This window comes from Poeciliopsis prolifica, unplaced genomic scaffold (assembly GCF_027474105.1).
Source record: "Poeciliopsis prolifica strain line A6 unplaced genomic scaffold, Auburn_PproV2 SCAFFOLD072, whole genome shotgun sequence".
Taxonomy (NCBI): Eukaryota; Metazoa; Chordata; class Actinopteri; order Cyprinodontiformes; family Poeciliidae; genus Poeciliopsis; species Poeciliopsis prolifica.
This window is the reverse complement of record NW_026562447.1, coordinates 1,587,160-1,610,353: the sequence shown is the minus strand read 5'-3', so window position 1 is coordinate 1,610,353 and position 23,194 is coordinate 1,587,160. Positions and strand designations below refer to the sequence as shown.

Below are 23,194 nucleotides of genomic sequence, written 5' to 3'. Positions count from 1 at the left end.
GGAAAGCTGAGTACAATTTCAGGTTACTACTAGACCAGATGTAAAAAAAAAAAGTCACTTAAAATAATCTTTTCGAAGAATAAAAGATTAGAAAAACATGCATCATGACTAGATCAAAATAAACCCAATAACAGAGATGAGGAACTGAATCACTGAGTTACAAAATCTAATTTCTAAACAACCATGAAGAACAATAGTTAGCTTTCACAAAAGGAGAAAAAAAAAACAATAGTAAAAACTTGTAAAAGTAGCTCTCCAAAATGTGTGATATGAATATTTGCCTACACTATACTTCATCTAAAATGCACTAAAAACATGGAGATTTTTTATAAGAATTTGTACAAAAAGCTGATCACAGTATAATCATGAGCCATCGACACACGTAGCTGATTATTTTGTTTCATTTTTTAATCTTGTTAAATCATCGTCGTCTTGCTATGGGAGACTTTTCGTTGACATTTACTTCACTCAGTATGGTTACCACTGTCGATATTGTGGCGTTGGGATCCAACAGCTTCACTAGAGGCACATTAACTCCTCTCTCCTGAAACATCATATTCTGCAGAGTCATTGCCTGCATGGAGTCCATGCCTAAGGAAGTCAGAAGGGAGTCATCACTCAGCTCACTCTTATCAATGGCTATCGTCTCGCTGAGCAGAGAGAAAACATATTCCTTTGGTGAGATAGAGTCACTTTGTTCGGTTTTAGTCTCTTCCTCTTTGGATTTTTGAAAAGCCTCATTGACAATAGCTAAAAGACGTGAGATCAAGGCTTTATTTTGAGAGAGGATGTGCGTCTGATGTTCCTGAAGTGAAACTTGCAGACAGCCTGCTGGGGTCGATTCAGGATGAGGCATTGCTCCAGGCTTTGATGAACTTCTGAAACATCCATCAGCATCATCCCCTTTGCTTCCAGAAAGCGATGGAAGTGTTCCTTGTTTAGGAGCAGACCGAGGTTCAGAGCCCCCCAGTTGATGGACTGCCCAGACAGCCCGAGTTTGCGCCTGAAATGGCAGAACAAGTCAAGAAAAGAGTTGGCTGCTGCGTAGTTTGTTTGGGATGCATTTCCAAGGAACGCTGAGATGGAGGAGAAACACACAAAGTAGTCCAGATGGCAGTGCTTTGTAGCATGGTGTAAATTTAACACCCCATTGACTTTGGGTTTAAAAAACCTTCTCATAAAGGTCTCTGTTAAGGGTCTCAATGAGACCGTCATGCAGGACTACCGCACTGTGAAACACCCCTTTGATTGGGAAACCCCTAAACTTCTGCTGGATTTCACAGATGACCTTGTGCACATGCTCAGAGACAGAAATGTCACACACCATGCTGGTGATGGTGTTTTGACATTGCTGCTGAATATTGAGAATTTCTTGCTGCACCTCTGCTGTGGGCTTGCTCCTGGAGAGAATCACGATGTACCCCCCTCCTCTTTGTGAGATGAACTTTACTGTTTCAAAACCCAGGCCAGAGAGACCGCCTGTCACAAGGTACACCGCTCTCTTTCTGAACAACTGCTTTTTCACTGGCAGCAGCTGCATCTCAGTCAGTGCAGTCTTGTCATCTTTTTCCAAAGCAATCACAGCCAGTTTCTTTGAACTGAAGTATGATGATAATATCTGTGGTTTTACACCATTATCTTGAGATTTCACATTCTGATAAGTGAAGTTTTTGATAACAAACTTCCTGCTGAAGTTCAGCGACTTCAGCCAGTGATAAATGTGAGGTGTGTGTGTTCTCAGATAACCCTTCTGCAAAACAGTTTTCATCTGAAGTGTTTGCACATGAACACTTTCCTTTATGTTTTGGCACAAGTCCTGAACAAGCAGGGTTTGCATTTGAGATTCACAGAGCACTACGACGTGCCGAGCCCCTGGGAGATTGCAAGTTTTCACAAAGAGAGACTCATCGAATGGTGGGAGGATGACAAATGTATCCAATTGTTTGAGATCTACAAAAGATCCATTACACTGTGTGCTTACAATTACAATCCAACCAGATTTATGAAAAGTACGTACAAGGACTTTCACAAGAGCTGAATCAGGGTTGGGGCAAATGATCCCCAAATTCTGTTTGGGTTTAGGCAAGACTCGATGAAGCATCTCCCAAGCCAACACAAAGTAGGAAACACAAGGTGTTTCTTGAAAATGTGGGAACCTCTTGATGCTGTAGCATACGTCCTCTGGTACATGAACTTTACTAGCCGCCACAACTGGATAACAAGAGGCAACCTGGTCCCCAACTTTGAGTTTTCTGACATCTTTTCCAACTGCAGTGACAGTACCGCTAAAGTCAAGCGCGATTAGCTCATGCTTCTGAGATGAGTGCTTGTTCCAGTAGAGTGTCTGACCAAAGTTTAGATGTGAGGCACTGATTGGAAAGTAATCAGATGAATGAACACATATTTTACTTGGTCGAATTTCAACGGATGTGCCATTGATTGGATCTGTTTCCTCGTTTCGAGGAATGGCATTCAGTTGAGTCACCGTATGTGCGTCAGCCGTCTGAAAGTTGCAAAGTTTAGAAGTTGTGGAGGTGTACCTACTTTCTGTATGGTCAGTGACGTCCAGTGGGGTTCGGACGATTGACGGTTTTAAGATCAGCCCATCTTTTATGACTAATTCTGGGTACTTTTCACAAGAATGTGAGCTCAGGAGTTGAGAGAGAGCTTTAATGTCCTCAGTAAAAATGGAGCCTATGTCAATCAGTTGAAACGAAAGATCAGGGATCTCTGCTGCAAAAGACCTGACCATTCCAGCCAGAGCAAAACCTGGACTTATGTGATCCACGGTGATGTCAGATGAGCGATAGGTCACTGCTCTGATGGCTTTGGGGAACTGAATCCTCTTCAGCTCCTGGACAATTTGTCGGAAAATCTCACAGCAACTTGCAAGATTATCCAAGACAGCATCAGGTGATTGTGATGTAAGATCTTCTTTGCCCCACAAAAATAACACTTCATCAAAGTTTTTCTTAATATTCGCAATGCTGAGGTTTGAAAGAAGAGATGGGAATCCATTGCTTAAAATGTCCTTTGCATGTGTGAAGGAAACAAATCTAGATTCTTGATCTAAATGCGGTTGTAGAGCTTTTGAAATGCCTAAATGATCTGAGAACACCAAAGCCTTTGGAGGCTTTGAGGAAGTGGAGCTTTCAGGGACAGTGCTGAAGTCATTATGGTAGAAGTACTCTTCGACCACATGACGACTTCCAAGGTACTGGATTATCACGTGCTTCACCTCAACCAACACTCTGCCTTCCTTATCTGCAAAGCAGCCACAAACCTCAACGTGATTGACACTCACATCGGTTGCTCTCAGGTAGATAATCATCTCATTCTGCAAAGGTTCAAATACAGCTAGGCTCCCTATTTTGGCAGGAAACCCCATCCTGCCTGTAAATATATGCTCAACAGTGATAGGGAGAAGCTGCATTAAGTAATCCAACACGACAGGATGAATGCAGTAGTCATGCAAATGTGGTCGGAGCTCTTCTGGAACTGAAACAGCTGCAAAGGCCTCCTTTAGATCCTCACCATAGTTCACATTTGCTTTATTCTGGAAGACATCACCATACTGGAAGCCACCTTGAGAAAGATATCCATAAAAATCCTGAAAACTCATAACTGAGGTGCATCTTTTGGAGATGGAGCTTACCGAAATGGTTTGTTCCTCAATCTGCCTGTCTCCCTTTGTAACCACTGTGCCTGAAGCGTACACTGTAGAAGAAGAAAACACGTTGAAGCCAGTTTCTTCTCCTTTTTGCTCTATTTGGACCTTAATTTCAGCAGAGTTCTGTGTCAAAATAAATGGGCTGTGGAACTTGACGCTGAGGTGCAGCGAGCTCAAGGGCACTTTTGGTTTAGTGGTGGCCATTACCGATGCTAGACCCAACTCGGCGTAGAAGGCGCCGGGGATGATGGGTATATCATTGTGCCTGTGCTCCTTCAAGTAGAAGGTTGAGTCAGATGTTAAATTACAGCTGAAAATGTTGCTTTCACTTCCAGTCTGGCAGAGAACAGAATGAAAACTTGCTTTACTGTTCTGGGCAGCTCCTATGACCACATCTCTATCAGAGCAGTCAAATTGGTACTTTGGGAAAACCAGTGGTGTCGTCTCATAGCCTTTGTAGAAGATAGTCCAATCTACCTGAATGCCCAGTTCAAACAACTTGGAAACAACTGAGATGACTGATTCATAATCTTTCTTGGGTTCCACTGAGGCAACAACTGCTACATTGTCTCCAAGAGTTTCCATAATGTTTCTTTGCAATGCTCTTCTTGGCCCTATCTCTACAAGCACTACACCTTTCTTCCCTTTAGCTGCTGACCTCAAAGCTTGCTCAAAAGCAACGGGCTCACGGATGTTCCTCGCCCAGTATTCACCGGTGCTGAAATCGCTGATCTCGGCTTCCCTTCCTGTAACTGTTGAGAAGAGCTCAGTGTCCAGCTCGTTCTTATGCAAGGTGCCAATGGTGTCCCTAATTTCCTGGAGAATTGGATCCATCATGTGGCAGTGGTAAGCAACAGGGACATCGAGCAGACGAAGGAAGAGATTCTGATTGTCTGATGAGTTGCTTAACTCTTTTAGGAAGCTCTCAATTGCATCTGTTTCTCCCGAGACAGTGCAGGACTGTGGGCTGTTGAAGGCTGCAATGGCAAGTCTTCCTGAATATTTAGGGAGGATCAAAGCCACATCTGACACAGCCATGTTGCTGACCACAAGCATTTTACCACCAGCAATTTTTGTTTGAAGGATGCTGCGGAAGAATATGACTTTCACAGCGTCTTCGAGAGACAAGAGACCAGAGCAGTGAGCAGCAGCGACTTCACCAACCGAATGTCCGAGCACAGCATCCGGTTTGACACCCCAGTGCCTGAGAAGGGTGGCAATCCCAACCTGAATGGCAAAGAGGAGAGGCTGGACAACATCTGGGCTGTTGAAGTCATTCCTTTCAACCTCACTCTCAAGTGTGTTCAGGATGTTTAGGGAGCTCATCCTTTGGAAAATGCATGTGATTTCTTTGATTTTTTCTCTGAATACAGGCTGGTTTTTCAACAGCTGCTTGCACATGCCGTGGTAAGTGACACCATTTCCACAGAAGACAAACACTAATCTTGGATCTGAGCGAGCCAAGCTGACGTTTTTGCCTGCACTGGCTGTGAGCTTCTCCTTAAGATCGCCTACAGAGGAAACTGCAATGGCCTTTCTGTATTTATGCTTTTGGTGACTCCTCCTGCAGGCTGATGTGTACAAAACAGAACCAAGATCGACTGTGATATCATCCTCCAACTGTTTGATGGTGTCTTCTATCATCATATTCAGAGATTTCTGTGAATTTGCTGACAGGACAAAGTATTTCACCTGCTTCTCACTGCTATGTTTTTTTAAGTTTGTCTGCATGTGCTGTTTGACAATGGCATGTGCATTCGTTCCCCCAAAACCAAAGTTGTTCACCCCTGCAACTCTCAGTGGGGTAGATTCCCATTTCTCAATATTCATAGGAATTTTAATATTCAGGTCTTTGGTATCAACACTGGATGTTTCATCAGAGTAGAAAATAGATGGGACGATAGTTTCATGCTTCATCATCAGCAGAACCTTAATTAGTCCGGCCACTCCTGCTGCTGACTCCGTGTGTCCAATGTTGCTCTTCACCGAGCCGATCAACAGAGTCTCTGACCCGGAAGGTTTGGCTTTGGCGATGACGTTGGAGATGCTTCCTGCCTCTGTCGGGTCTCCCACTGGGGTTCCAGTCCCATGGGCCTCAATGTACTGGACATTTGCAATGTCAGTGTCTGAGTAGATTCTGCGCAGCAGATCCTCTTGTTGAGTCATGGAGGGTTTAGTAATTGGACTGACGGAGTGTCCATCTTGGTTGACTGCAGTTTTACTGATGATTCCCCAGATGTGGTCATGATCTTGAAGAGCCTACAAATAGAAAACAGGACCAGAATGAAATGATAAATGAGGAAAAGAACATTGTGTAAATGTTTTATAAGGTCAAATATTTGTGGGATTAGGAAAATTGCTAGCTGTAATTTTTAAACCAACAAAATTTGTATGTTAGCTCATCCAGTGGACTAAAGTTAATGTAGTTAGGTAGGTTGCAGATTTCATTCTCTATAATTAATTAATTGTCAAAGGTTAGGAACATTGAGTGCATTTATAAAAGTACCCAAAACCTTAAACATATAAATCAGAACTTAATATTATTGGACATTGGTAAAATAGAAACAGTTTCTTTAATCATGCTGCAAATCTTCACCTTTTTCAGTGGCTTCAGGAGAACCACACCACATCCCTCTCCTCTCCCATAACCATCTGCTCTGCTGGAGAATGGCTTGCTCGTCCCTTCAGGTGAAATCATCTTGGCCTTGCTGAGCGCCACAAACAGTCTTGGCTCAATGATGCAGTTAACACCTCCGCAAACAGCCATTTCACAATCGCCTGGATAAGATAAATCTCATAAATAGCATCGATAATAAAGCTGCCTGCCGATTTGGCAGGTGCACCAATGTTGCAGGACAGACCTTGTTTAATGGCCTGGCAGGCGAGATGAAGAGCCACAAGTGAGGAGGAGCAGGCGCAGTCTATGGAGAGTGACGGGCCAGTGAAGTTAAAGATGTAGGAGACTCTGTTGGCTGCGATGCTCATGGCGAGTCCCGTTCCAGTCCAATGGTTGATCATAGTTGGGTGCATGTGTGCAGCATTAGTCTCGTAGTCTCTGTTCATCATTCCTACCATAGAAGAAGAAAAAGAATGATCTCAGCATCTGGTTGTCTGAATAGTTTATAATGGGGGACAATTATTCAAAACTAATGCTATGCACATTTCTGTGATTCTAACAACACCCCAAGTACTTGAAAAAAAAAAACACTCAGGTGCTTTGTTTTCACAATAAATTAATGTTTTTTTGGTACTTTTCAAATTAGAATCTCATTATCTCAGGTGATTTACTGCAAAACAAATTTATGCAAATGTTTTGTACAGTACATAAACCTATCCTAACCTGTTGAGAGAAGCATAGTAGTTTATATTTAAAATGAATCCAAGAATCATATGTTTTTCTGTTACCAATAAACACTCCTGTCCTGGTCCCACTGGCTCTTTCCATAGGAACTCCAGCGTTTTCCAGAGCTCTGTAGACACAATGAAGGAGCTGTTTCTGCTGAGGATCCATTTGCTCCACCTCACTGTCACTGATGCCAAAAAACTTGTGGTCAAATTCATTGAACCTGGAGAAAAAAAAAAAAAAAACATCTAAAATGTAGAAACAAATTCAATTATAATTCTTTAACATATAATTTGGACCTAAACAGTACAAGTTAAAATTTTAAGATTGTTATGATTGCTATTATAATTAGGAATAATTTGATCATAGAGAAAAGAAAAATATGGATGTCAATTTTTCAAAATCATGTTTTCACCATGTTATTCTTAAGTTTATAAATATCAGAATTCAAAACTAAATGTTTATATTCACAACCTAAATATTCAAACTGCCATGTCAGTAAATACAAGTTTGCAACCTAAATATTTAATTTACAAACTTAATATTTAGCTTGTGAAAACTTAGTTTGCAAACTAAATATTTAGGTTTCAAATTAAATGTTTATTAGCTCCAAATTTAGTATTTTTTTATTTTTCTGACTTTGTTGTTTCATACAAAATATTTATTTTCTAATTAGACATTTAATTTTCAAGTTAAATATTTAGTTTGCAAATGAAATATTTCGATTTCTAGATAAATATTTACTTAAGCTAAATATTTAGCTCAAAATTACTTAAATAGTTTTACCTAATTAGGAATAACATGGTGAAAGTATTACTTTTTTATGGCGGGCGAAATTATTTTTTTACAGTGTAACTTTACTCAAATTAAACCCCATAAAATGTGACACTGAATAAAGAACAAACAGAAGTAGAGAACTTTTTCGATGAGGTTCGTACCCGTCAATGAGAGCGGCCTTGGCTGTGCGGGCTTTTCCGGGTTTGGTGTCGTCTGGGTCAAACCAACTCCCAACGTCGAACCTCTCTCTGGGGATTGAGACAGAACAGTTCCTCCCCTCCACCAGAACCTTCCAGAAATTATCAAGACCTTCTCCTTTTGGTAAAAAACACAATATGTGGAGAGAAAATATTGTTGGATTTATTTCTTCAAATCACAGGAAACATATTTGTAAAATCAAATGATTACTTTAAAGCTGAATCTGCCAGTTTATAGTCGCTTAATCTGTTAAGCGACTATAAACTGACTTAACGGTTAATTTTCTAACTGGAAAAAACTCTGAAAAAGCAGCCAGAACTACAATGGAGTTGTTTCAATCAAAACATTTTAATGGCCCAGTTAAAGTACGGACCTAAAACACCATAAAAATCTATGAAAGGACTCAAAAAATGTGTTATTTCACAAAGAAGTGTGGACAAATACTTCAATCTCAAGATACACAAAAAATATTTTTCTTAAAAAAAAATACAACAAAAACTTGCATAATTTTTCATTTTGTTTATATGTTGAGTAATGATACAGATATTTAATCTATGTTGAAATAAATAAAAGAGGACAAAAAGAATAACAAAAATAGATCATTTTAAATATTAATTGTTAATATAGACCAAATGTCTAGTGACTCTGGGATTAATGTAAATAAAATCTTAAGAAAAGTGATTTGTTTATTATTCACTAACATAAAATATTATTTCATGTTCTGACTAAATATGTTGTTTCATACAAAATATTTATTTTCTCATTAGACATTTAATTTTCAAGTTAAATATTTAGTTTGCAAACAAAATATTTAGATTTCTAGCTAAATATTTACTTTGTAAGTTAAATATTTTGCTCAAAATTACTTAGTTTCAACTTATAAATATAGGAATAACATGGTTATATTAATATGTAATTCCATTATCATGAAATAACATTATTTTATGTTCATGGTTAACTGTTTTGATATGTTTAATAAACTGAAAAAATTACTAAAAGAGCAAACCAACTTTAAAGAAGCTCTAAAATGATCTTTACCTCCTGGAAAGTTGCAGCCGATTCCCACCACAGCAACTTCATCCTCTGCTGCTTCCATCCTAAAAAGCTCCTAAAAGTAAAAAAATTAAATCCTAAATCATGTTTTTATCACTCCGAAGCATTCTGGCTGGATTTAAACAGCAGCCTGTTTTAACTCTGTTTAAGCGCTGAGAGCGGTTTAGTGACGCCTCAATGGGCTGCAGCATCCATCCTGCGGAGATGTTATCACGGCTCGCTCTTATAGCAGCTACTTTTGGTTATGAAACATTAATGACTGACTGTAAATGTGGCCATGGAGATGAGGGACTCCAGTGAACACATTTATGAGATCCTGCAAATGATTAGACAAAGTTTAATCCACATGTTATACAATTGAGAGGCTGTTTTACTAAAACCTGCTCAATACCTTGTTTTCCAAAAATGGCTGTTTTAACATTTATTTTTATAGAAAAAGTTCAGCTGTAAAAACTTATTTTTGATCCAATCACTTGAAATATATAGACTTATGTATACTTCCATAAATAGTAAGTAAAAGATGCAAAAGTCATCTATAATACAATTTTAGAATATATTTTAATGGTCACCAAAAGGGAGATTGCTTATTAATTGACAAGCTGCTTCATCTATAATGTATTATATTAGTAATATAAGCAATATAAATTTATACAAAAATATATACATAAGTTTGATGCAAGTAATTGAAAAATGACTGAACATGAATAAAAGAATGCACATGGAAATGTATGAAATTTCAACACCTTTAGGTTCACATGTTTCTGCTACTGGTTCCAAGCAGAAAAATAAAATAAAAGCCGATTCAGTTAAATTATTGACCTCATTTCTCCTGTTTTGTGGTTGCTGAATATGTCCGCTGTCCTTTTGTCCAAATAATTCAGTTTTGGACTCAGCTGTCCTGGGCTTTACCTGCATTTCCTTTTAATAAAATATATATACAAGATCAACACCAAACATTTACACCTGAATTTCCCCTTTGTGGGACAATAAAATCTGTTTCCGTTCTGCAATCCTTAGCCTGGCCTCCAGGTTTTTTTTTTTTTTTTGCACATAAGACATTTCCAAGTTTTATTTATTTAGTGTGCATTACTACAAAAAAACAAAACAAAGGTCAAGTTTCTATTCCAAACTTCAGATAAATTAGCTTGTTTTAAGTCAATAATCCTTGAATATTAATAATCCCATGGGATTATTTCAGTTGGAGTGTAAATTCTTCCAGTGAAAACTTTAAATCTTAACCAATGATGTTGATGCATATGTATCCCTCTAGCAGGTAAAAATAAAGCTAAATATTAAAATGTGACTCAAACACAAAGTTTTATGTTTTTAAATTCAAATCTTTAATTTATAAAAGTGCACAAAAATGACGGTAGAAAATTCTACATAATGGGTCCTGGATAAACCCACCAGAACCAAACTAATCCAGTTATCAGCAGGCACTCCTATGATAAAGTTTTCAAACCTGGATCCAGGTTTACTGTGCAACATGTAAACAGATGGGAGCAAATTTTCCATTTTAGTCAATAAGACCATGTAACATTACTTTATAGGTGGATTTATTACAAAAAAAGTTAAAACCTTGCATTAACACAAACATGTAAAAACAGCAGGGCAATTTCTGTCTGCAACATGTAGTTTCTATGAAGGTGTTAAGGAATGAGTTTGTAAAAAACGGGATGAAAGGCTTTAATCCCACGACAAGGACAGCATTTTGCAGCTCAGCTCCCACAGCTTCTGTGCCAACTCGTCATCTTTTCCTGCAGCAGAGCAGTTAGCAGCAGCGCAGCCACTGCAAACAACCAGAGGTTGAGATGAACTACTTTATATCCACATTTCATCACACAAATGGGTCATTTGTGGAGATGATTCCCACCAGTCATTAGCTGCTACCTTTGAACTGGACTTACCTGTAATATCCGCCGCTCTCCTTTTCTAAAGATGGCTCCACAGCGCAGTAGATCGTCGTCTGAGCTCCTTCCACCGAGTCTTTAGTGAACGGTTTGGCGATCTTCATGAAGAACCTCTCGGGGGCGCTCAGGTGGCGCCAAAGGTCCGTCTGAACGACGCCAGGGTGGAGGGAGTAGGCGGTCACCCCAGTGCCTGAACGAGAACAAACCGCATCCAACACATCAGCAGCTGAAATGTCTTCAGAGTTTAATGATCAACAAGGTTTAAAAGCTTTAAAATTTTTATGTGAATTTGAGTTCCACTGGGGTTGCTAGTTAATGGCAATGTGAGACTTCTCAGGAACTTTTTGAAAACTGCTCGTTTTCCAGACACCATGAAACCGTAATTTATCAGCAAATACATTTTTATTAAGCATTTGGGATGTTTTTGTTGTTTTTTTAGAAGCAGTTGAGTTCCAAATGGAAGTTCAAACAAAACAAAAAAAGTGTGAATTTAGCATAATCAGTATCTCTAAATTTGCTGGAGCCTGTTTTTATTCTCACCAACTTCTAATTCTTTTACAAGCCATTATATTCCTGGGAAATAAAATAAAACTCCAAACATGGAAATTTCCAACAACAACAACTTTAAATGAACCGTATAATAACTTCAACAATGAGGTTGTGACAGACCTTCCAGTCTTTTGGCCAGTGAGCGGGTGAAGAGCACGTTAGCGAGCTTGCTCTGAGCATAAGCTTTGCTCTTGTTGTAGCTTTTCTCGCTGTTTATGTCCTCCAGGTTGATGGAGCCCCAGGAATGAGCCATGGAGGATACGTTTACAATTCTGGCCGGGGCCGACCTTTTAATCAGGTCCAACAACAAGTAAGTCAGCAGGAAGTGACCTAAAGAAAGAAAAGGGCAAACATTTCAACTTAAATTCAAATGTTTAACAGAAATAATCTAGAACAATCAGTAACAAACTTCTATTTTAAGAAACAAAAATGCTGTGACATTTGAATTATGTCACAGCATAATTATAAATGCTGTGACATAATCCAGTGCAACAATTATCACAAATGTGTGTCATGTTACTACACACCAAGTTTGTTTGTGATTGGTTTTATTTACCAAAGTGATTGACTCCAATCTGCATCTCAAAGCCATCGGCTGTTTTCCCAAATGGACAAACCATCACACCCGCATTGTTGATGAGGAGGTTGAGCTTCTGCTCATCTGCAGAGTAAAGAAAATAATAAAAAAAAGGTTTTAAACTCTTGAAGCATTTAGGTAAATTTATATCTATTCCTCATGAAAGTCAGTTCACTTTGCTGGACGTTTGTTGCAAACTCTCTGATCGATTTGGTGTCTGATAAATCCAGTTTCATGCAGACGACATTGTCGTTGCCGGAGCTTTGGATGACTTCCGTCAACGCCGTCTGGGCTTTCTCCATGTCCCGACACGCCAAGATCACTCTGGCTCCTAAATAGATAAAAAAAATTATTGAAAACTGCAGTTTGACATACTTTAAGGGAGAGAGAAAAAATGCAAAGAACAGCAAGGGATTAAAATGTCCGATCACTTCACACACTCAAAAAAATAAAGCCACGTAACATCTGTATTAATGCAAAACTGCACAAAGAAACTCTTAAGAAATTAATAGAGCGCCCTCTTGTGACCAAAAGTATGAAGGTTTCTCCCCAGGACCAAGTTGTTTTATTATCTTGGTCAGTTTGGACCTTAGGTTGTCTAAATGCTCCTGCAACTATGCAACCTTTGACTTTAGATTAAGCCTCAAATGCAGAAATCAAAACATACAACTAATTTAGACCATAAAAAGTACATTTTCAATTTCTGTTTAAGGTGCAAGAGGATGTTCATTCTGAATCTTGAAGACAGCCGGCAAAAACCTAATGAGATGACCGGGATTATTTCTTTCAGTCTACTCAAAAAGCACAGATGCTAAAACTGGTGTACAAATGAGCATCTGCATCTACAAATGATGATCTGTACAAATAACAGATCATCAGCTGTTATTTAACAGAAAGCAGATGATTAAAACACATGGCTGACTTGGGATTTGGTTATTTAACTGGCAAATGTCAACCACCATTTCATTTCTTCTGAAACAACTTGAACATTTATGATTCTAAATGTCAGTGAGATCAAAGCTGCTGATTGCATTCAACTGCAGAAGCAGTTAGAATTGGGGTAAATCTGTAAAACCACACTTTAAGGTTTTTCAATCCCTTTTCCTGCAGAGGCACAAGCTAAAATAGTTTAGCATTCCCCATGCAATTCCAATAGCTCAACTAAACAGCAGCTTTAATTCATATTCTAATCAGGTAGTGAACTTTTTAGCACTTTTTTAATCTTCCAGGTTCTCCAGAAAAGCCAATGATTCAAAACATGTATAATTAAAAAGTATCAATTTAGACAAATTGCAAAGTAGCTTAAAAAAACTCCAAAATTTAGGGTTGAAATGATAAATTTGTTAGCATGACTTGACTAGTTTAGTAATCGATTAATTGATAAGTGGAAGTAAGTTAAACATTGTCTGTAAATACGTTTTTCCAAAACTTAAGTTACCTAGTTCAAATTCACTAAAGGAATACAATGTTATTGCTTTATAAAACAATAAAATAAACGTTTATTTTATTTTTAAACAAATTAAAGTGTTTATTTGCATTTATCCCATTGTATTAAAAAGGCTGAAGTGGTGAACTGAAAAATCTGTAGAATGTGACAGTTTTTTAATTTCGATTAATCGTCGGAATAATCCGGTAGAATGATCGATTACTAAAACAATCAGTAGTTGCAGCCATAATTTATAAAGTTCCAAGAATGGCAGGTTTTTAAGAGTCTTTAGATGACTGCACTACTAAACCTTCATATCTTGACGAAATTATTTCCGATTGTTGTGATGTCAGGACAATTTAAAGTACCCAATGTCAACCCAATAAATTACCTCTTTTAGCCAGATCGATGGCTGTCTCTTTGCCTATACCGGTGTTAGCGCCTGTGATCACCGCAGTTTGCCCATCCAGCCTGACGTCAGAGGACCAGGCAGCCCCGAAGAGGTTTCTGGGGAAGTTATGAAATCTCAGCCGATGTCTCAATCAACGCAATGGGTGAGAACATGACTAAACTACCGCTAAACACAACCACTAAACACAACCACGACAGCTCGCTGTCAAGTTTAAATGCTACAAACGAGACGCTAATAGCACTTAGCTTACCAACTGAAGTTGTTTGTTTGGCTAGAAGTTTACATACAGCTTTAGATAGGCAACACTTTAAACAAACAACGTAAAGAGTAAGCGATTACACAGAACAGCAGCCTCACCTAAGAGCTTGCATGTTGCTTCCGCTCAGCAGGCAGATAAAAATGTAACAAAAACCTGACCAGTTCTTCGACAGCGCCCTCAGCGTTTCTCAATTAAAATGTAAGGCACGACTGTGACGAGACCCTTATGCCCAACGGACAGGCGTTCTGACCAATCAGATGCGAGCTGGTCAGTGTTAGACACAGCTGATTGGTCAAACTCTAAAATTGGTGTCGCCCTTTCTGATTGGTCTGGTTGATACCTGCACAACCTGCTTGCAGATAAAACAAAAACATTTTAACTTTTTAGGGAAAAATAATGTTAAAAATTAAAAAGAGAGCGTAAAAGGAGACGATATAAGCCCAAAAATCTTAACTTTAAAAATTTAATTTCATTATGTAAACGTTAAGAATATCTTTTTTGTTTAATTTTTATGTAAATGGATTATAATATTAGCAAAATAAATCCCTGTCCATAGATTATTATGGTATGTAATGGGGGGCTAACTGCCATCATTTTCATTTCTCAGTAGTTTGAAGTGGTTGGGTAAATAATTATGGTTCATAAATTTTTTATCATCAGAACATGTTTGCATTTTTAGTCTTGATTTAAAGGAGCCAAAAGTTTCTTCACGTTTTAGAGTCGCAGGCAGTTGGTTCCAGAGTTAAATAGCATGAGAAACTAAATGCAACATAATTTAATTCTGGTCCTGCTAACACAAAGTAAGCAGGTCTGGGATAACCTGATGGTCTAAGTTCGGGGTGTCAAACTCCAGTCCTCTAGTGCCACTGTCCTGCAGTTTTTAGATGTGCCACAGGTACAAAACTCTGGAATGAAATAGCTAAATTACCTCCTTCTTGTGTAGATCAGTTCTTCAGAGCCTTGCTAATGATCTAATTATTAAATTCTGGTTTGTTATTATTATGTTTATATACACAGTGCCTTTTTTGTGTTTAAAGATGTATCACCATGGATAGTTAGTTGATGTTTAGTTGCTTTGAGTGAACTTTTAGGGGTGGACTATATAATATTTATTTTGAAACGACTCCTTTTCATTAAAATTTTTGTTCATGTCAACATGTGACATGCACATTTTAAAATATAAATGAATGAAATGAATAAATAAATAAATAAATAAAATAAACAATTTCTTGGAATGCACTTGTACAGGAAATGTTTATTAGCCTCTCCAAAAAGTCACAAACTACCATTGCGTCAAAAAGGAAAGAGTAAATTGTCTTCTCAACATGTCTGGGTGTATAGAAACACTTGCTCAGACTTGTGCTGGTCTTCACATAAAATCCAAATAAAATACATTGAAATGATTTAAGATTTTAACTAAATTTGTCGTCAAATTTATGCCTTCATATATATTCCACATAAAATCTTTTGAAATCCATTCAGACTATAAATTAATTTGTAAAAGTAAAAGATGAGTTTAATGTCATATTAAAGTGACTAGAATTTTTTTAAATTTAAGGTATAAAAGCAAACTCTAGCAATATTACACCATTATGTCCAGCAGATGGCAGCAGACGACCACAGACTGCTTCAAACCACCAGCGGAAGTATTTTTCTCTTTCACACCGTTGGCCCTGAGACGCGACTCTTCAGGCAGATTAACAGGTTGCTATTTGGGTAAATCACGTCCTTGGCACAAATTCTCCGCTCTCCTCACGGCCAGCAATTTGCATGAAGCCTTTATTATTCATCAGGCCTCTTCAAAAAGATCTCCAAAAAACACCATGAATGGCTCATTCATGAGCTGCAGACAGAGGGCTTACACTGCAGAGAGAAGGTCATTAGAGAAGGAAACACTGACTGCGCTGTTCATCAGCTGATTGTGCGCAAGCAAACATTTTCTTCCCTTTTCTGTCTGTAAGATCAGTCAGCAAAATTGTGTGTGTGTTTTGTGTTTCAAGTGCATCTGTGGAAGAAGAAAGAGAAGAAATCTGATAGGGAATATTACATTTTGTACTAATTGGTTGTAATTGAGTGGCCGCCCCAGGAAATGCATGTAAATCAGCTTTTTTGGATTTTGTCAACAACTAAAACCAACAATCCTGCGATTATGTAACCTTTGGCCTCCAATAGTTTCCTTAAAAACGAGATCTTCTACAACAATCAGATTTTCCAGTATTTATTAATCTCATTCCATATCCAACTTGTTTATTATTTCCTTGCCAACTTCCCGTTTGTGTTTGCTGTTTTTGTGTCACTGGACGAACGAAACAGTTGACCTAACCCCTTACCGGCGCCACAGTAGCAGCTTCCCGAAACCCAAACACAATAGTGAGGCAGGAGGATGCACTGCATGAACAATGTGAACAATTTGTCAGCCATTTTGGGAGTATTAATATTGCTATGACAGATGGAGACCCAGAGGATGCAGTTATTATTTGTATGTAGGAAGCGAAAGGGGAATAAATAAACAAATGACAATTGGAGGAGAATAGCTTGTGCTGATGGCGATGAATTCACAATGGCTGTAATGATCTGATGGGCTAAAAATAAACCTGCTGTTAAAAAGAATACACAGTAAAATGAAAAAGGGAAGGATACACCTGTAAAGGCAAATTCTGGTTTTCATCAGGGCCGGGCAAAACCTTTTCGGGGCCCTAAGCCGATTTTCATTTTGGGCCTTCCATATCAACGTGCTAACTCTAGATACTTTATCAATGTGTATAACATATCTACTGTCGTTAGCATGATTAGCATTATTTCAGTGTTGTTATGGCTGTTGTCTTTAATCTTACAGGAGTAGCAAACTTTAAAAAAAAAATTGAAATGCAGTTATTTAAATGCCGTGTGATAAAGTATCATTAAAGTAAGTATTTAGATTAAAAAAATTTTGTGTTTTTTGTAAACACAAATTGTACAGTAAACAAGTTAAGAAGTTTTTAAAAGTAAAACGCAGCCATTCATATATTTCCTCTGCAGAAGTAGCAGCCAATAGAAGGAAGACATTAACCATTATTTGTGTAACAACTATAAAAACATATAGAAATTGTTTTAATAAAACTTATTTTGAATTATTCAGAGTTATTTTAAACATATAAATATATTTTATTGTGCTAGCTTGGTGCTCTTGGGGGCCCCCTGGTGGTGTGGAAGTTTATGTCCTGTCTACAATAGCTAAAATGTAAATAATGGAATAGCTGCTAATGCTCTATTTTTAAAGTATAAAATGTATTTTGAGGTAAGAATCCACAATAAACCAACAATCCTAAGACATTAGATCACGAACACTAGAAAAAAAGACAAAGGTAACCAAAAGTTAAAATTTTTTCAAGACTTAAAAAAATTCCTTTGACAAAAAAGGAAGAGATATTCTTTGATTTTATGCAAACAGAAATATTTTTAGAGCAGCTTTAAAAAAAAAAAGAAAGAAGAAAGTGAGATAAGTTTGTATCAATGTTTCTTAAACAGATCAGAAGCAAAGCTGGAACAGGAACCACCCAAATGTTTACATTACAACATTATCTGTCCAAGGTCACTTTCTTTCTACCAACCCAGACACACTCACACAGGCGGCCAGCAGTCTGGACTCTCATCTACAAAACCTGAAATTATCTGAAGCTCTGGGGGATGATAAGCATCTCCAAGTGTCCACATCTCTTGTCACCACCTCCAGTGGAGACAGACAGACAGACATCTTTTCTAATGTTTTTGTTTCTTTTTTCCCCCCTCCACCGCCTCCCTCACTTCTTTGAGTGGTTACATAACACATGAACGCTGCTATTCATTTGCTTAAACTGTCTGGCTTTGCTGATACAATCTCTCCATACATCCGTAATTACAGTCCCTTTTTTAAAAAAGCGGCCTTGTTGTACAGCAGATGACAGAGTTCTCCATCTCTCCATGGCGCTGCCGACCGAAACATGTTGCAACGTTTAGCCGCTCCACTTCCCTTTGATTGCTCAAACATGCAGTTTTTTCTCATCATTTTTATTTTCTCAGGGGAAATCAAACTTGGAGGTTGCTTAAAAGTTTCTAAGTCTTTTGAGAATTGAAAAAAAAATATCTATATAACTTGTCAAAGGAGAATATAAACATAATTTGCCTTAACTTTTTTATTTTGACATTAAGTTTGTATCTTGTTCTGAAGTGCTCTACACTTATTTTAAATCACTTTGAATTCTGTTTTTATTTACTTTTCAATATTTGATGCTTTTTTATTTTACTTCTCAAAAATAACAGAACATTGTTCAATATTTGATTAAAAAAAAATCTGGAAAACATACAATAAATAAAGTTGAACTGTCAGGGTTAAGAAAGTGGTTTTCTTCAAATGAACAGAATCTAAATCACGTGTCAAACATGAGGTCCAGGGGCCGAATGTGTCCACTCTGTGGTTTTATGAGACACTCTAGACTCCAGACGCCAAATAACATTCAGCAATTTCTAATTTTTTTGCGTTTCACACAAAATCAACAAATCCCTCAAATTTTTTTTGCCAATATATAATTCTGTGCAAAAATGGTCCAAAATCTTGAGTTTTGGACCGATTGATCCTAATTCCCACTTTTTTTCCCCTTCACGTGATGTCAAGTGAATCACAAACCATAGTTTGTGATTGATATGGCAAGTAATAAAAAGTCACATTTAATACTATCATACATAAGTAAAAATACTTCAAAATTCCTTACAAATATTTCAAAATTAACGCCACAAAATCTGTGATTTTAATTGCAAAAAATTACAAATAAATCGCAAAATCCTGGCAGGTAACTTATAACAAGATATGAGTGGAACTAATGTTTTTTTTTATCAATGTTAAAGAATTAAAATACTTGTGTTAAGATATTAATAGAAATATTAATATCTTGGTCCCAGGATGAAAGTGGGACCAACAAAAATAGTTGGTCAGGTTTTGTGTTTTTGCAGTGCAGCGTCCTGACAGCGTCATCAACACGCTGGACGATGCTTATCTTTAGCAGGGACAGAGCAGCTGGCAGCAGCTGATGTGAAGATGGATGAAACTAAATACAGGGTAATCCTGGAATAAAACCCGTTGAAGGCCACAAAACACTTGAAACTGAAGTGGAGTTTTATCTTCCACCAGAACAACGACCCTGAACTTACAGCCAGAGCTGCAACACAGAAATCCAAGTAAGAATCACAATCAAAATAAACATTCACAGACAGTTAGACAGCAAATATTTCATCAAATAAAAATCAGAGCCAGGAGGCGAGTCTTAGTGCTGTCAATCACTCTTGTGTTCACCCTTGTCCTCTTCTCTCTGCTGTGCTACCACTGTTACACCATAGAGTGCTAACGCTAGTTAGCATACCCATCAATTACAGTGGATAAACAGTTTTCCTGGAACAGTGAGTTGTTTCTCCTCCACTAGCACATCAGAAAGGCATACACAAGTGATTGACAGCGCTAACACCTGCCTTGGTTGTTTTCGACTGGAAGTGTTACATTTCTTCTGACTGATCTTTTTCACAGATTATCAGTCTGACATGAGAAAAAAGAACATATTTTTGTAAAAGTTACATTTTCAGTTTTAAATCAAGAATAGCCAGGTCCAATCATAAACAGGTACTCTCTTTTAGATGCATTCCTTCTCCAACATGAATCAATAAAAGGGCCGCTCCAGGCGTCTACAGAGCTGAATGATGCACTGATTAGGAAATTCAGCCGCTTGACTCGAGCGTGTTGGAGAAGAAATGCAAATAAAAGCTGCAGGATAGCAGCTGCTTTAATTCTTCAATTAAAACTCAATTTATATAATTATATGTTAAAATAGTAAGAGCATCCAGGTTTAAATGTAGTGCAGTAAAGCTAGCTAGTTTTAATGTGCATTGTGGTTTCAGGGATACAGGAGCTGATCAATATTCACTGCAGAGTCGTTAGACAGAGAGCAGAAAGCTGATTTCACCTGATGTTGTTGGCTGTTGACAGCTTTTTACCCCCACAGTCAACTAAAGTCCAGAGTGGCGTTCTGATCATAATTTAAATAATTTTATTTAAGACTAGTGCAATTAAAGTTTGGGTTTGAAGAAAACTGCAAAGTTTTACTCTTAAATGTTAAATTTTTCTTCTTTTTTGGAGACAATGATGTTTAATTTGATGGTTGATTATTTCTAAATTAGCCTCACCAAATGATTTTGATTGCAAAAAATCACAAAAACTATTCCAAAATTCTGGAGGGACTGATCAATGTGAACAGATGAACAATGATATTATTGAACCTAGAAAGAGATGCTTATTAATATTTTAACAGTTTACTGTGTTTTATCTAGAGGTGAGTAGAATACCCAAACATTGCATTCAAGTAGAAGTAGCACTACTTCAACATATTTTTATTCAAAGTATCCGTCCAAGAAATTAAAAATAAAAAAGTATTTGGTAAAAAGTTACTCAAGTGCCAAGTAAATGGTCAAATTATCAGTCATTTAATATTTAAAAATTACATCATGAGATGGACCAAAATATAAAGTTATGTTGAAATTTTGGCATTTTAAACACCATAATGACGGTAATTCATTTAAGTAACAAAAAATAACAAAATCAGGCAAAAGAAAATTTTTACTTTCAATAGAAAACTTATGACACTTTAAGAAAAGCTGCAGGTGTTTACCTTTGCTTAAATTTTCTCTTAAAACATGTTTGTTTTTTATTCAGTGGGTAGAAAATCCAGAAATGTTACTCAAATAAGAGTGAAAGTAAAAACTATGGTATAGTGAAAATACTCCCTACATTTACTGAAGTAAACGGAACTTGTTACAACCAAACTCTGGTTTCATCAAGTTACCCTTTGATGAACTTTATGATCTCCATTTTTCCCAAAATGAAAACGAATTTGATGCCTCTGGTCTGAACTAAAAGCTGCAGGACCTTCAGGATTTTCGCCCTCCACAGATTGATCCTCACCATTTCATCGTGATGAAAGAGTGAAAGGACATCAGCTCAGTGTCACCTTGTTACTCCAAACTGGACCAGACGAATGGGATCCACTGTGTCCTTTTAACATCAATGTGATAAGCGGATTCAAAGCGGCCCTTCAGGATGAAAGTGGGACAAATGGTGAATCTAGGTTGGGTTTCCCTTTGAAGGTGAGCAGACACTCCCTGCGGCTCTGCAGTGTCCTGCAGGAAACAGGCGAACCGATCTATTTATAGACTTTTCAAGCAGTCAGAGGAGACCTTAGAGAGTGGAGCAAAACAGACGCCTCCGATTTCTGCATGAAATTTGTTACAGGATGAGGCATATAACATGCATCATGTACAGAAAACTCATACTTGTCTTGGTGTATTTTTAATCATCGTATTGCAAGCATGATTTTTATATTTTTCTTTATGGATATTAGAGAGAAATGATTTATAAATCCTTTTAATTTTACAGTGCTGAAACTCTAAGTGGTTTCTAGGGAGGATGGAAAGTAATAAAGGACAACCTGATCTGATCCCAGTCGGCCAGAAACTCTGCAGGACCCTTCAGAAATAAGATAAAAATGTTTTCCTGGAATAATTGTTTTATTTTATTACCATTTCCTTGCATCCATCATTCAGATTTTTCATCTTGTTTTCTATGGAACATCAAAAATTAGGGTATTATCGAATTGATGATTTTCAAATCAATTTGAAAGGCTAATGAAGAGATGCAAGAAAACGAAAGCTGTTTGTATAATTTAATTAGTTTTATAAATGCACAAGTTAGTTTCAGTTAGCTTTAGTTTCCAATTAAAATGCTGTTTCAATTTCAGTTTTTGTTAGCTTTAGTTAACTGTAATGACTATAATGATCTTGTTTCCCACAGTGGGACAAACGTTTGTCTTCCAGACGTTCCCAGGTCTATCTCTGGCCGTAAACGGGTTTATAAGGTTTGCTAAACATAACATAATCGACTTGAATGATTTGTGATCTTCCTCCAACAGTTTAGCAAATGGGAAGCAACTCACAGGATTTGACATTTACAGCTGTGTATTTAGTTTTAATGCAGAACGCTGGACAGCATGACTTCTGATAAAATGCCTCACTGAGTGGTTTTATTCATGGATATTCAAAATGTATTTAAATGCTAAGGTCTGAGTTTACTTAATCAAATTGTAATTATCTGGTTTGGTAAACTTAGGACGGCCTGAGAATGCAAAGACTTGTTTGAGCTTTGCACTAAAGTTATTTTTTGGTCCAGCTAGACGGAGAAATGACTCCTGGTTTTTTACCAAAGACATAAGAGAAGCCCTCCAAGCGCTAAAATCTGACGTTATTTCACTTTTGTTTCCATTTGGTGAAGAAGGAAGTTGTTCTTCTTCAGAGGTTTTTGTGTTGTTTCCTTCAGTGATTCTTGGTGCAGCGCCCCCGCAGGTGAGGAGGGGAACAGGTTGATCAAAGGGTTTGGTTGGTTTGACTCAGAGCAGAGAGAAAGGGAACAGAAGCTGAAAATGTAACAAATATTTTAGTTTTGGTCCCAAAGTGAATCAGGCATCTACATCATGAAAAATATCTTTTATTTATTTCCAGTCATCTTTTATAATTGGGAAGTCCCAGAAGACGTAATGATGGTTTGCGTCTTGATTTCTACATTTTCTCCAACCTGCAGAAGGATTTCCATCATAGTGGCATTTCTGGGCAGGTGTGAAAAAATCTTACCAGATTTTTCCATCGAAATTCTTGCCTTTGTAGAGATTTATTATATCTCCACTGGTATCTCCACATTGTCGTCCATTCTTAAATCTGCTGGTGTAACACAGTAAAGAAGGGTCCAATATGTTTCGATAGATGGGCCAACAGGTTCGGCTGTCGGAGCACGATGGGTGTTTAAATAACACACAAACACAATTAGCTTTAGTAACATAAACCATAAACTCACAATTGGACAAGACACACAATTAAGAAAATAAAATTACACACAATAAAATACATAAAATAAAAACAACAATACTTGGCCAAGTGCTAAACATCAATTTTAAATCTATTTGGTGCAGCCTGGT

The 23,194-nt window shown here is 37.5% G+C and overlaps 2 protein-coding genes across 2 annotated transcripts; both read right to left on the bottom strand.

Annotated features, from left to right (window-relative positions):
* Nucleotides 1-421: 421 nt before the first annotated feature.
* Nucleotides 422-9,223, bottom strand: LOC129352080 (uncharacterized). The gene is given in 8 exon segments (XM_055020917.1): nucleotides 422-801; nucleotides 804-1,167; nucleotides 1,169-5,929; nucleotides 6,267-6,448; nucleotides 6,532-6,738; nucleotides 7,076-7,236; nucleotides 7,952-8,105; nucleotides 9,027-9,223. Coding segments are annotated over 8 exon segments (6,267 nt in total). The 5' UTR covers nucleotides 9,085-9,223.
* A 1,140-nt stretch (nucleotides 9,224-10,363) lies between these two features.
* On the bottom strand, nucleotides 10,364-14,382 carry rdh12l (retinol dehydrogenase 12, like). The gene is made up of 7 exons (XM_055020994.1): nucleotides 14,273-14,382; nucleotides 13,895-14,010; nucleotides 12,253-12,408; nucleotides 12,057-12,161; nucleotides 11,621-11,830; nucleotides 10,949-11,141; nucleotides 10,364-10,830 (listed from the first exon to the last, which is right to left on the bottom strand). Exons 1-7 carry the CDS (start codon nucleotides 14,284-14,286, stop codon nucleotides 10,728-10,730), a joined length of 897 nt encoding a protein of 298 aa, XP_054876969.1. The 5' UTR covers nucleotides 14,287-14,382; the 3' UTR covers nucleotides 10,364-10,727.
* Between the last annotated feature and the right edge of the window lie 8,812 nt (nucleotides 14,383-23,194).

What these genes read in the sequence shown, in the direction of transcription:
- rdh12l (XM_055020994.1), bottom strand. An exon ending in TGCAACAAACGTCCAGCAAA is followed by an intron (nt 12,162 to 12,252) that starts GTGAACTGACTT and finishes TTTACTCTGCAG; the next exon opens with ATGAGCAGAAGCTCAACCTC. An exon ending in ACTGGCCAAAAGACTGGAAG is followed by an intron (nt 11,142 to 11,620) that starts GTCTGTCACAAC and finishes GTTCTCGTTCAG; the next exon opens with GCACTGGGGTGACCGCCTAC.